General features: G+C 38.2%; 1 protein-coding gene across 3 annotated transcripts in view; it reads left to right on the top strand.

Annotated features, from left to right (window-relative positions):
• Window positions 1–13,699, top strand: part of COX10 (cytochrome c oxidase assembly factor heme A:farnesyltransferase COX10) — a 145,269-nt gene that overhangs the window by 22,865 nt on the left and 108,705 nt on the right. For all 3 annotated transcript variants that reach the window (XR_001889263.1, XM_017892390.1, XM_017892391.1), the window contains exon 4: window positions 11,158–11,282. Coding sequence is in view for 2 of the 3 variants with exons in the window: in XM_017892390.1 (XP_017747879.1) it covers window positions 11,158–11,282 (125 nt within the window). In the remaining variant the exon portion in view is untranslated. The remainder of the gene's footprint in view (window positions 1–11,157; window positions 11,283–13,699) is intronic.

Consider the following 13,699-nt stretch of genomic DNA (forward strand, 5'->3'; position numbering starts at 1 on the left):
GGAGGGATTGCATTGGGGAGTTATACATGATATAAATGATGAATTGATGGGTGCTGACGAGTTGATGGGTGCAGCACACCAACATGGCACAAATATACATATGTAACAAACCTGCACGTTATGCACATGTACCCTAGAACTTAAAGTATAATAAAAAATAAAAAATAAAATAAATAAAATAAATTTAAAAAAATTTAGAAATACTCCAATAAATAAATAAATAAATAAATAAATAAAAAGAATGACATAAGCATCATTCTTGCCCAAACAATTAATAAGAATAAATGAAAATTCCCAAAGAAAAAGAAAACAATGATACATAAATATGTATGTATGCAGTTAGGTCCAGATGTAAATCACAAGTGAGTAATTGCACAGAAATTGCATCCTAAGTAGGTATTTCAAGGAAGTTGATTCTTCTGCAGTATTTTCAAGATTTAAATAAATGTAAAAGCATTTTGGCATTTTACTGATTTGTTACGTGTGTTCTGCAAAATAAGCACAGGTAGCTAAACACTAAATACCATCAAAATCAGAATGATACTCGAAATGGAGACTTAATTTTTATTTTAAATGTTTATCTTGTATAATATCTGCTCTCTGGATAATCACAGTTGTAATTTTGATATGAAACTGAGATAAAGCTTTATTTTTGTGAAAACTGTCCAACTAACAATTTCTTTTCACCAAACTCAGTTTTGAAACTACATGTTTCTGCTTCTTAAAAGTTTCAGTTTTATTCATCAGTTTTAGTTTACAGGCACCAGCTTTATGGAATTTTTTTAGTTAATTAAAAGGTTATAAATTGTTGGTTATTGAGTATATGAAGTAAATTGAGTTTATTGAGAAGAACAAACTAAAAGCAGGATGATAAGGTAAGAAAGCTCTTGGTTCAAGGAAAAGCTATAATTGAAAGAACAAGTTTAGGATGTCACTCAGTGTTGCAAAATTAGCTTAATATAAGCAGTTTTTATTTATATATTTGTCAAGCCTGATAGATACTTCATTTTCCTTTTTCTGAATGCTAACTGTAAATGTAAACCAAATGCTTCCTGGTGAACTGCCTTGGTGACCATACTTAAATGCTTCATTTTGGTGTCATTGTTACTTAGTAAATTTGAAGATATGCGATTTAATTTGGTCCTAGGACTTTCAGTCTAACTTTCATCATTAATTGTATGAAAAATAAGAAAGGAAAACGGGAAGCCCTAATAAATTCTACCTTTGCAGCTGTGGTGTTAAAAACCTGTATTAAAAGTTTTATCTTTTAACCAGAAGTGGTTATAGTTTGTAATCAGTTAGGCCCCTGATTGATATCTTTTAATGTGGCTGAGAAAAAAAAAAAAATCATGTCTCATATCAATTGACTTTTCATCTGAACTTAACAATAAGCATGAGAATTACTACCTTCTTTGATATGTCTGTTGGGAAGACAACTATATTATGTGGTTCACAGAATGCTGCCAAGCTGTGAAGCCTAAAAAACTCACTTAAGTTAGAAATTCAACTATTCAAAGTTGAAGGTGCTAATAAAAAAGAGATGAAAATCATTAAGTACAGCTATTTAGTAAAAAGTACACTCTCATTTAAAAATCAAAAAAGACTTAACTCCTTCCTCTGAATTAAGTTACACGATTTTGAACTTTGAGATCTACTAACAAAAGCTTAACTCCATTGCTTGGACGCACACATAAACAAAACCACATACAAATTCATTAACTGCCTACTCTTTGTCAGCTTTCCACATTAAACAGCTTTAAAGAGATTACATCTCAAGTTTATGGGACTTGGATTACAATGTTGCATAGTATCTGCTATCAAGGATAATGAGATATAATAGATTACAAGGGTAATTTGAAATCTGTAGAGAATCTCAAAGTCTCATTTAGCCAGTGGCTTTACTTTTGCTACCAAATCTTTCATCAGAATTGATAGTTGTCCAAATTGATTTTTTGGACTTTTGTTTTTTCTCTTTAGTTCTTTTGTGGCCAGTGCTAAAAAATAGTGAGGCATTAAGAGACAGAGAAAGAAGAAAAGGAAGATATAGCTGACCCATTTTTTAATGTAACCCTTACAGTTATTTTTAGTTGATGATTTTAGAAAATTAAGTACAGTCATTATGCTTATGCCCAGAGACCAATAGTCTCAAAGTATTGAGACTTAAAAAAAAAAAAAAAATCTTGATAAAGCTGCTTCTCCAAAAAAACCTCTTACGTGTTGGAAAAGTCAAAACATTTCAAGTGGTTTACTGCTGCCCTGCAAAGTATGCTGTGAGGTTAGAACAAGGGGCCTGGCTAAATTTGTACTGCAAGTCCTGTAAAAGCCTCCATTTACGGGTGACAGATAAAGCCCCCTCTGTTGCAGAAGTAACAGCATGTGTAGCAGGGCTGCTTCTGCCCACCCCCAGTATGGGGCTCCCTCTGTGACTCTTGCCAATTCCCCCTTAAAATCTGTAGAGGAAGAAGCGTTATCATGGATCCTGTGCTAGGGATACAGTGTTAAAGCCTGTCTTGCCTGCTTTGTGATTTTGTGATCAACTAGGTGATTGTGTGTTTGTATGTGCTTCATTCCTTTAGTTAGTGGAATTTTCTTTTTCTGAAAATGAGTCTCTGTGGTACTTACTAAAGAATATTCTAGCTGGGCATGGTGGCCCATGCCTGTAATCCCAGTGCTTTGGGAAGCCGAGTCAGAGGTGGAGGAATCACTTGAGGCCAGGAGTTGAAGGCTGCTGTGAGCTCTGATTGTGCCACTGCACTGCAGCCTGGGTGACAGAGCAAAACCCTGCCTCTGAAAAAAAGAGAGAGCCAAATATTATACATAAACCATATGATTCTCTTGATTAGACTTTGGTAGATTTTACTACCAGTAATTTGCACATGGTCCTCCATATAGAAAATCAGACTTTGTACCTACAATTGCTTGCTTTGCTTTTTATTTTAGAGCCAGGTCCTCCAGTTTATTAGTCGTGTACTTTATCAGTAAAAAGAACTTTAAGTGTACTTATGTATAATATTTATGCTATATATAAATATATATAATGTAAATGAATAATTATATATAAATAAAATTCATGTATTCTTACTCTGATATATTCATTTTAAGATATGCAAACTGTGGGTTTAAAAAGAAAGGGTTAAAAAATTAAACATAAGTGAAAGTTCTCTTGTTTTCTTACCGAGTCCCTGAGGTATCCACATCTTTCTTTGAAGTGCAGTATTTTGAGATTTAAATAAACGTAAAAGCATTTTGGCATGCTAAAGTGCTTTGCGAATGTAAATTTTGTTTTTATCATTATTATTTTTAATGGTTAAGGGTTGCCATCTGTTCACTCCCCTGAAGGAGACAGAGAGATAACTTAGATTATAATACAGTAGCATACGGAGTGTGGTGTGAAGTGTTTTGTTTTTTCTCTAAATTCTTTTAGGCATTGCTTTGAAATGTAGAGTCCAAGTGTAGTGGCCAGAGAAACATTTGATCTAGAATTTTATGAACCACATTTTAATAATTTCCAAGAGCACTGCTTATTAAGCCCTTATTATTTACCAGACACTGTGCTCAGTGCATTTGATATAGTCACAAACTGTTGTGTCTGTAGAAGATGCCCTCGGCATGGACAGGAGCCTGGAAGTCAAGCATGGTTGGTTACTAGCGACATTTAGCTTGGAGGGACAGAAACTGTAGGAATAGTTGGATTTGCATGATTGAAGGGTTGTGCTAAGAAAGAAAAAGTTAATTCACTGCTGCTCCAGAACACAGAAATTGCATCTTAAGTAGGTATTTCAAGGAAGTTGATTCTGACTTGATTGGAGAGGGAACTGTTGAGCAACTAGAGCTCTTCTGTAGCAGAAGGGGTTGCCCAGGGAGAAATAATTTCCTGTCACCAGATTTGGAGAGAATATACACTGAGATGTTGGAGAAGGGATTTACATTAGGAGAGAAATTAGACTAGTTGACCCTAAATCCTCTTTGACCTTTTTGGATTTGATTACTTGAAGTACTGGATTTTGTTTAACTCCTACAACTGCTTAAATTTATTCAGTAACGAAGCCCTTTGTCAAATACTTACAGTGAACTCTGTTTGCGCTGTTGCCATCCTACCCAGGCCCTCATCACCTCCCACCTAGCGCCCTGCAGTAACCTTTAAGTGGTTCCCTGAGTAAATTTTCCTCCACTCCAATCAGTCCTCTGTGTTGCTGGTAGACTAGTCCTTCTTAAATGCTACCCTCATTACAGTACATATTAATTTTCTATTGCAGTGAAGCATATTACCACAAATTTAGCAGCTTAAAGCAACACAAAGTTATTGTTGCACTGTTTCAACAGGTAGAAGTCCAGGCATGATGTGGCTAGACACCCTGCTCAGGGTCTAACCGGGCTAAATTCAAGGTGTTGGTTGAGACTGTTCTCATCTGGGGCTTAGGGTCTTCTTCCAGGCTCACTGGTTGTTGGCAGAATTCATTTCTTTGCAACTCCAGGACTGAAGTCCCTGTTTTCCTTCTAGCTGCTGGCATGGCCAGCTCTTAGCTCTTGGAAGCAGCCTGTAGTGCTTGCTTTGCCCTTGTAAGTACATGGCCCTCATAAGCAGTTCTCATTGTGTATGTTTGCTTTCTTCCCACCCAGTCAAGGATGTTTTAGTCTGTTTTCTGTTGCTTATGGAACTAGGTAACTTATAAAGAAAAGGCATTTATTTCTTACAGTTCTGGAGGCTGAGAAGTCCAAGGTCCAGGGACGCCTCTGGTGAGGGTCTTCTTGACGGTGAGGACTCTGTAGAGTCCCCGGCAGCACAAGGCATGGCATGTTGAAAGGGTTGAGTGTGCTAGCCCAGGTCTCTCTTCCTCTTCTTATAAAGCCACCAGTCTCACTCCTATGATAGTCTATTAACCCATTAATACATTAATCCATTCATGAGGGCTGGGCCCTCATTTCCCAATCACCGCTTATAGGCCCAACTTCTCAGTACTGCCACGCTGGGGATTAAGTTTCAACATGAATTTCAGAGGGGACCAATTTTCAGACCAGGGCATATCTCCCTGCGATTGTTTCAAAATTTTAAAATGCAGGCTTTTTAAAATTTTTTTTATTTTTGAGACATCCTTGCTCTGTTGCCCAGGCTGGAATGCAGTGGCATCATCATAGCTCACTGCAGCCTTGAACTCCCAGGCTCAAGTCATCCTCCCACCTCAGTCTCAAGTAGCTATGACTAAAGGCACATGCCACTGAGCTGGGATAGTTTTTTTTTTTTTTGTAGAACAGGATCTCACTTTGTTGTCCAGTCTGGTCTTGAACTCCTGACTTGACTCCGGATCCTCCCACCTCAGCCTCCCAAAGTGTTGGGATTACCGGCATGCGCCGCATCTGGCAAAAAATGTGTTTTTGTTTTTTGGTTTTTTTTTAATTTGGGGAAACATAGTAAGTTTAATTTGGGGAAACTTATTTCTGGAGAAGGCAGAGGCAGATAAGAGAGCATCTGGAGCAAATGAATCCTGGACAACAGATTGGATCCACTAGGCAGGACCATCTTTAGTGAGGGCTGCTACTGGATCTCTTCATGGAGAAGCTTGAGGTTCTCTACCTGGCCTTCCACCCAGGAGTGGGGTTGGGTCAAACTCTGTTGGTTTGGGAATATTACTCTCCCATGGGCTCCCAGAGCTATTTCTGGGCCTGCAGTGCAGTGCCTCTGGGCCTATGTTAGATGGGCCATGCTTCATTGACAACATTGATTTTATGTTTATTTGTGAAAGGGCAGAATATGAGATTACCAAATAAAATATAATTTCAGGTGTTATTAATGAGGGAGTATATTGCATTCACTTTTAATGAGATTCTGGTGTTACAAAATGATTCCATGTAATGAACCCCAGGAAATCAATGAAAAGTTTAATTACAGTTATGGCAGTGTTGCATGAGAAAATCGCTTTGGTCAATTTTACTTGTACAATTTATCAGTCCTCCCTGCCTTTCTTTTTCAAATTAATTGCTTTGATGAAATAAGTATAAATACATTCTTTGTTAGCTTGTGGGTTTTTTTTTAGAAATGTGTTCATTTCTTTGCAACAAATTTCCTTCTCTCTAGTAATAGTTGTTATTATTTTTACATGTATTACCATTTACAATTCGTACATTTAAAAATTAGGTAGTATTTCCATTTTGTAAATTTCATGATTGTTATGTCTTACTAAAACACTGTTCTTTTCCCTTTGTTAGCTTTTTATAAATCACTTTTTGTCTCCTCAATTTGTCAGTAGATGCAGTCAAACATTTGATGTACGTTCTCTATGCTTTATCACCCCATCAAGCTCTGGGGTGAATAAAAAGGTTAAATAACAAGATACTTCCTCCTCTGATTAGCAGTTTTCCTTTCGTGTAACCACAAACCCTTTTCAATTTTACACAAAATGAACTTTCTTTTTAGAACATTTCTATTGTTGACAGTTCAATGATTATGAGGCTTTCTTGTCCACTGTAATGGTAATTGACTTAAAAAAATTTGTTAAGCACAATACAAAATGTTGATCTGGATATTTAGAGATCTCTAAGGTATAATACATCATCCTTTGGAGTATCCCTGGGGGCTTGGCTCCAGTATCCCATCTCTAGTTTACTTATAATACCTAATGCAATGTAAAAATGCTATATAAATAATTGTCATACTGTATTGTTTACAGAATAATGACAGGAAAAAAAAAGCCTGTACATGCTCATTACAGACGTAACTCTTTTCTTTCCGAATATTTTTGATCCAAGGTTGACTGAATCCACAGATGTGGAACCCATGGATACAGAAGGTTGACTATAGTCTTCTATTTTTGTGACTCTGGATTTTACTAACTATATATTGAGAAAGTTATAGTAGATTTTCTTTTAACTATTACAGTTGTTTATGAGTAGTAAACAACTCCACTTCTGTGTTCAAGGCCTTAAATTATTTTGGCTGATTTACTCTATGGAGAGAAGTAGTTTACTTAGTTTGATTTTAAGAGAGAAACCTCTGCAGTCTCTTTTTCCTCATATTCTCCCATTGATAACATCAGCCTTTCTTCTTCATAGTATAATTCTGATACAAATGAGAGGCAGCCTGGATGTTAAGGATTTTTATTCTAGTCCTGGTTGTCACTGATGCACTGTGCAATATGTGAAGAGTCGCCTAACCCATCTGGAGAGCTCTTGAGTCTTGCCAAACAAGATGAATCTTGTTCTTTCACACTGGCCTATCCAGGAGGTTTTGCAATTTATGGTGTGATATCTACAAAGAACGAAAAAGCTTCCTCAAAGCTGGGTGCTATTTGAGTAGTCTAAATGGAGCTTTGTTGTTTGCTTTAAAAAATAGTGCCTTTCTTGATGGTCATTCAATGTGTGCAGGTAAAACTAAATGGCCTATTACAGGAGAGACTGTTCGTTCCCCATTGGCACAAGGGTAAAATGTACCTGCGACTACTGTTTTCAGAGTCTGTAATCACCATGGCATTTTCCTTTGGGCATAAGTTATTACAGAATTAGATAGCTAAAACTTTCTCCAGAATGTTTACTTTGAAATTGAGTATTCTACCTTTGATTGCTACCTTCTGCTCCATGTGATTCTTTGCTGCTGTTAGGTACCTTGTGTGCACTTGTTGTGTTATGACTTGTAGTACCATATAAGGGCCAGAACAGGCTGTACCCCTGAGCAGAGGAGATGTGAGAGGGGACAGCACATGCTTTCTGGCCTAGACTCCCCACCTCAGCCATGCTACCTTTCTCCTGAATTTGTATGTCTTCATGACTTTTGATTAGCCTCGTTTGCCTTCAGCTCCTAATCTGCTCATCTTCCTGTAAGCTTTATCCAAACCTGCACCCTCATTCCTGAACCTTGCTCTCTACTTATATCTGTGCATGTCTCTCGTTTCCTGGAGGTAAATCTTCCCCCAGGATATTCGGATGCACGCCATATTCAGTTGGGAACGACTGACTTGAAGGAAGGACCCCTTGTCAAAATACTTGTGCTCTAGGTACTTTGAATTGAGATAGTTATACTTAAGGCACCTTACAAACTACCATTGAACCCAGCCAAAGTATTTATCGGATTTAGCAATATCAAGAAATCCGTGACCCCTATAGCTACTAGGGAAGGGGCTTGTTCATATGGTAGAACTATAAAGGATAATTGTAAGTTGCTGATAAGACTAGATTGAAGAACATGCCAGCCAATTCATGATGATTATGAGGAACTACCAGTTTCTCCAGCATGTAGCTGCCGATGCCGATAGTGGTGGCTTCCTGTCCTGCTTCCTGTAGCCCCTCACATGGTTACTGGACACCTATGCCCCCTTATCGTCTTGATGCGTGTCTCCAAATAGTCTTTGTGTCTTTCATTCTTTTCCTTCCCCCCATCTGTAAAGATCTGACTTTTTCACATACTTCTCTGCATTGTACCTGCTGCCCCTCGATCTCATCCATTCCCTCAGGCTCAGCCATGGCCTCTAGGCGACTCCAGAGCTTCATGCCTCTCCAGTCTCTCAAGTCTCCCTCCTGAGCTTTAGTTTCATATTTCATCTGTGTTCTTTCTATTTCTACCTGGATGTCCCACGGTTTCTCAAAACAGCACATGTTGCTAAGGCCACTAGCTTCATCACCTCTTTCCCTAATGTCCTTACTTCTATTAATGTTATCATACCTTTCCATGTCACCCAAGTGCATGGCAAATGGTAAAGTTCACTTTTCCATTCATTCTTTTTTGTTGTTTTATCTTCCTACCTCTCCCAATTACCAGATCCTAACAATTCTCTAATCAAAATATCCCATTTTTACAACACTTAATTCACAATGGATTAATGGTATGGCCTCCTAAAATGTTCCTCTGTAAAACTCTCTGCCTCTCTTAAGTCATAGTGCACAGATACTTCCACTTATAGATTGCCTTCTTGCATTCGACTTTCAGTGACTCTCCACTGCCAACCAACCAAACTACAAACTCCTCAGCTTGCTATTCTGCAGTCTGACAGTTGCCACCTTTTCTCCTGTTTTTCCAGTAAATACTGCTCTATGCCTAGCATAGTGATGGCCCCCCAAATACAGCAGTGAACTACACAGACCGGGGTCCTACCTTCATGGAGCTTATATTACAGTGAGGAGTCAGAGTGTAGTGTCGTGAAGGAAATAAAAGGAGGATGTGAGCGAGGAAGTAACAGGGGATGCTTATGTTAGATGAGGTGATCAGGAAGGTTTCCCTTAACAAGTAGTATTTCAGATGGGATCTGAAGGATGAGAAGGAGCCAGCCATGGAAAGAGGCAGATGAAACAAAAGTACAAGAACCCAGGGAAAAGAAACAGCTTGGAATGCTCAAAGAATAGAAGAATTCTCATGATCGGAGAACAGTGAGTGAGCTAAAGAGAGGTGTAAGATGCACTGACTGGCGGAGAAAGAGTTTACATTTTATATCAGGTATAGCATCAAAGAATTTTCAGTGTTCAAAGCAGCGATGTGATTTGATCTGTTTCATTTTAAAAACACCACTCTGAAGAGCAGCAAGATGGAAGCAGGGAGACCAGTTGGGGGTGAGCTCTTATGGTAATTGCTTGGACTAGGTCAGGGTTTCTCAAGCTCAGCACTACTGGCATTTTAGGCTAGAAAATTATTTGTCGTTGCGGGGTATCCTATGCACCATAAGATGTTAAGGATGTTAAGAAGCATCCTCAGCCCCTGTCCTCTAGAAGACAAGTAGCACCGTCCCCTCCTATCAAAAATGTTTCCAGACAATGCTAAATGTCCCCTGGGGGGCAAAACTACCCCTGGTTAAGAACTGCTGGACTAGATGCTGGCAGTGTGATGGGTTTCTATCTCTACCTACTGTAGAGATAGAACAGACACTACTTTGTAATGAATGGGATATAGTGAGTGACAAAGGAGATAATCAAATATGCTTCCTAGGTTTTTGGTTGGAGAATCTAGGTAGATGGTATCTTGCATACTTTAGAATCTTGACATTGGTCTTCCCTTCCCTTGTGCCTGTTCTTGGAATTATCCTTGTACCTGTAATGTTGCTCACCCCACCATTCTCTTCCTTTCTCTGCATCCCCTCTAGAAGATCCAACTTAAATGCCATCTTCTTGAAGCTTTTCCAGATTTGCCCACCAATGGGGATCCTTTTTCCAGCGGATTTCTACAACTCCATATCAGCACCACTCTTGGACACTTTCTGGCCCTGTCAGCTTCTATAAACCCCAGGAAAGAAGCAGCAGGGCCTACCGAAAAGGAGCAGGCTTGGTGGATGCTTGAATTGTCTGGCTTTGCTTCTGTACCTCACCTCTTCACTTGGTTCCTGTTGATGGCTTGTAGGATTATCATCTCCTACTACACATTCTCTGACCCCTGGGACCATCATCTTTTATAGGCAAGCCCACCCCTAGGCTTGTCTGGAGTTTGTCACATAATTGGGATCCTTGTTATTTGTTATTTGCTATTTTGTGTTACAATTATTAAGGTGTATCTGCCATCTCCCTTTCAAATTACCCAAGAGCAAGAATAAGACCGTATATATCTTTATCCCTGACAGTGCATGCTGATTACAAATTTGGTATTCTGTAAACGTCTGTTGAATGAATAAGTGAATGATTGAATCTGGAAGACTGACCTTATTTTTTTCTCTTGAGTATGGAATTAAAAGAAAATTAACATTTTTATATAATTAGTACATGTAGTTTTTTTTTTTTTTTGAGACGGAGTCTCGCTGTGTCGCCCAGGCTGGAGTGCAGTGGCCGGATCTCAGCTCACTGCAAGCTCCGCCTCCCGGGTTTACGCCATTCTCCTGCCTCAGCCTCCTGAGTAGCTGGGACTACAGGCGCCTGCCACCACGCCCGGCTAGTTTTTTGTATTTTTTTAGTAGAGATGGGGTTTCACTGTGTTAGCCAGGATGGTCTCGATCTCCTGACCTCGTGATCCGCCCGTCTCGGCCTCCCAAAGTGCTGGGATTACAGGCTTGAGCCACTGCGCCCGGCCTAGTACATGTAGTTTTTATAATCAGGAAAATATGGATCTTTTTTAAACCAAAGATGAGCCTGTACTTTGTATTATTAATATAATCAATTAGTTTATATGAAAGGTGGCTTGTTTTTTGTCTTTTTGGCCTTTACAGTTGGGACTGTCGTTGGTAACAGTGCGTCTGCTCTGTTTCTGTATCACAGCTCTAGTTGTAAGTACCACTGCAGCTGGATTTGCATTGGCTCCGGGCCCTTTTGACTGGTCCTGTTTCCTGCTTACTTCTGTTGGGACAGGCCTCGCATCCTGTGCTGCCAACTCCGTCAATCAGGTCAGTTTCACACTTTCACCTAAATTATGATACTGTCACTTTTTCCTAGATGGCTGTATTGTCATATTTTTAAAAACCTTCCAAACTCATATATATTGATGGAGAAGCATTTGTAACACTATATATCCTATAGGAGCCTGTGGGTTTCATAACCAATTTGTCTTTTCGTTTTGAGATGAATGGTTTTCAGATATATTCAGGTGAGAGAGCAATAGAGTAGATGCTTCAAATGACTAGGATTCCTTGGGTTAAAACATGTTTTTGAGCTGTCATAACTTTCTACTCTTAGCAGTATCTTTGTTTATCCGTTTCAGATACATTTCCTTGAGCTTGTCATTTTTATGCACTATTCTTTCTTGGTGTCATTTCTTTGCATTTTAAACCACTACTATAAGGAACAGAATATATTTTAAATACACATATTCGGCTATTTTTTTAAAAAATCAGTAATTTAGTACTCAGTTAACTTGGTATATGGAATAAGATTATACCCCAAAATTAGCATATTATTTTTAATACATGCCCCCCCATTATTTTAAACATCAAAATAATTCTCCCAAATAGTTGTTTTTTTCCCCATCTGGTCATTGTGGTCTGCCCTAACGTTGTGGCTTTTTCATAAGATACTATAGTGAAAAATTTTGGCTAAAACTTAAGGAAAATCGTTTTCATTACCAGAACACCCAAGAGGAGTTGGCACAGTTTTAAAACAGGAATTCAAGTTACCAGCAGGAAAACAGCTTGGCTGAGTGGATATATAAGTTGCTAGTCTGCAAAATATGTGAATTTAATGTGATAATGCCTATAGCCATTATGGTTCTACAATATCTTGTTAGCTATTTGGAGAAGGATCAATCTATTTCAAATAAGTGTTTGGTCGTTGTTATTGTGGATATCAAAACAGTCTTACAGTGAGGTTCAAATAGTGCTACCACTTTTCCAAAAGGATCATCCCCTTCTATAAAGCAAGACACTGTCTCTTCCAAGTAGTGTCTTCCTTTGGCTACCTTCCCATGTTTTCTGGTAAAGAGAATAAACATGATTCCACCATGAACATATTTTTAATGAAAATGCGAATAAAAAGCAATATAAGCCAAATTGATTTATTTGTCCACTTGGGTCTATTTTTTATTTTTTAAAGTTATTACCTCTATTTGGTTATACATCTGGGACCCGAGATTAAGCCAGGAGCACATTCTAGTTTTCAGCCTCCTTTTCTTAAATTGAAAAGCCCCATTTATCCTTGAGATACTGATTATCTCAAGGATTTAAATTATGTAGATTCAAAGAAAATGTTTAAAATAAAGTATGCACATTCAGAGAAAAAAATAACTAGAAAGCATCAAATGGTTCAGAAACTCCTAAATGTTATAAAAAAGAGGAGTTGTTTGAGTTGGAGCTGCTCCTCCTCCCCTCTCATCCCACCCCTTTTCTTTTCAAAAATAGGTAGCTCAAGAATTTATCATGGAAAAAACCTCTCAGTTGTAGCAAGAAAGTATTTGGAAGAATAAAAATGGAATGATTTACATTTAAGCAGAAATTGACAGAAATTGAACATAAGCCAAGGTTTTGGAAATTTTAAAAGGATGTGTTTAGGTGGCTGCTTGATTTTAGTCTGTAGAACTATTTTGCTATAGGGGCGAGTTGGATTCTGTAAATTTTAAAATACGGAGGAAAGCCACAGAATGCATGATGGGATTCTTTCTGGTACTGAAAAAGTGCAGTGTCTGCCTCTTTCCTCCTTAGGCTGGTTTTTCAGCCCTGCTCCGTATCCCACTTACACAGCGCTCTTGATCTTCCGTTGGAACTCCGTGTCATGTTCTCCATGTGTCACTCATCCCACATAGGCCTCTGCAGTGTCCTGAGTGATGTCAGTTCTTCATCAGTGCTTGTGGTACAAATGAATTTCTCCATCTTTTTGTACCTCTCATATTGCTTCCTTCCACTTATCTCAGGCTCTGATTTCATTTGGAAGCATCACAACACTTTAAAAGTCTCAACGATTCTCGGTCTAGTAGAATCCTAGTGTTATCATTGTGGTATCAGTCAGCTTCCCAAATTATAATATTTCCCAATAATGTTAGAGATATTTTAGTTCCAGTGTTAGGCAATCTTATAAATTTAAAATAAAGGAATGCAAAACCATTTTGATTAGTGTTTTTAAACAGTGTAAGCCGAACAAAGAGCACTGAGCAATAAGGGTTCACCAGAGTTTTTGAGTAGCATATAAATAAAGCAGTAGTCCTTAGCAAAAAGGAAGAGTTTACTATACTTTTTTTAGAGAGCTACTGTCCAATTAAAAATACATATATGTGGTTGGTCTGTATAAAAGTTCTTCACTTTTAATAGAATTCTATGGGAGGAAAACTTTCCTTCTGTTCATATTTATAAAAAGATTCAAATTTTATTTATATTTT

This window comes from Rhinopithecus bieti, unplaced genomic scaffold (assembly GCF_001698545.2).
Source record: "Rhinopithecus bieti isolate Rb0 unplaced genomic scaffold, ASM169854v2 scaffold_20098, whole genome shotgun sequence".
Lineage (NCBI taxonomy): Eukaryota > Metazoa > Chordata > Mammalia > Primates > Cercopithecidae > Rhinopithecus > Rhinopithecus bieti.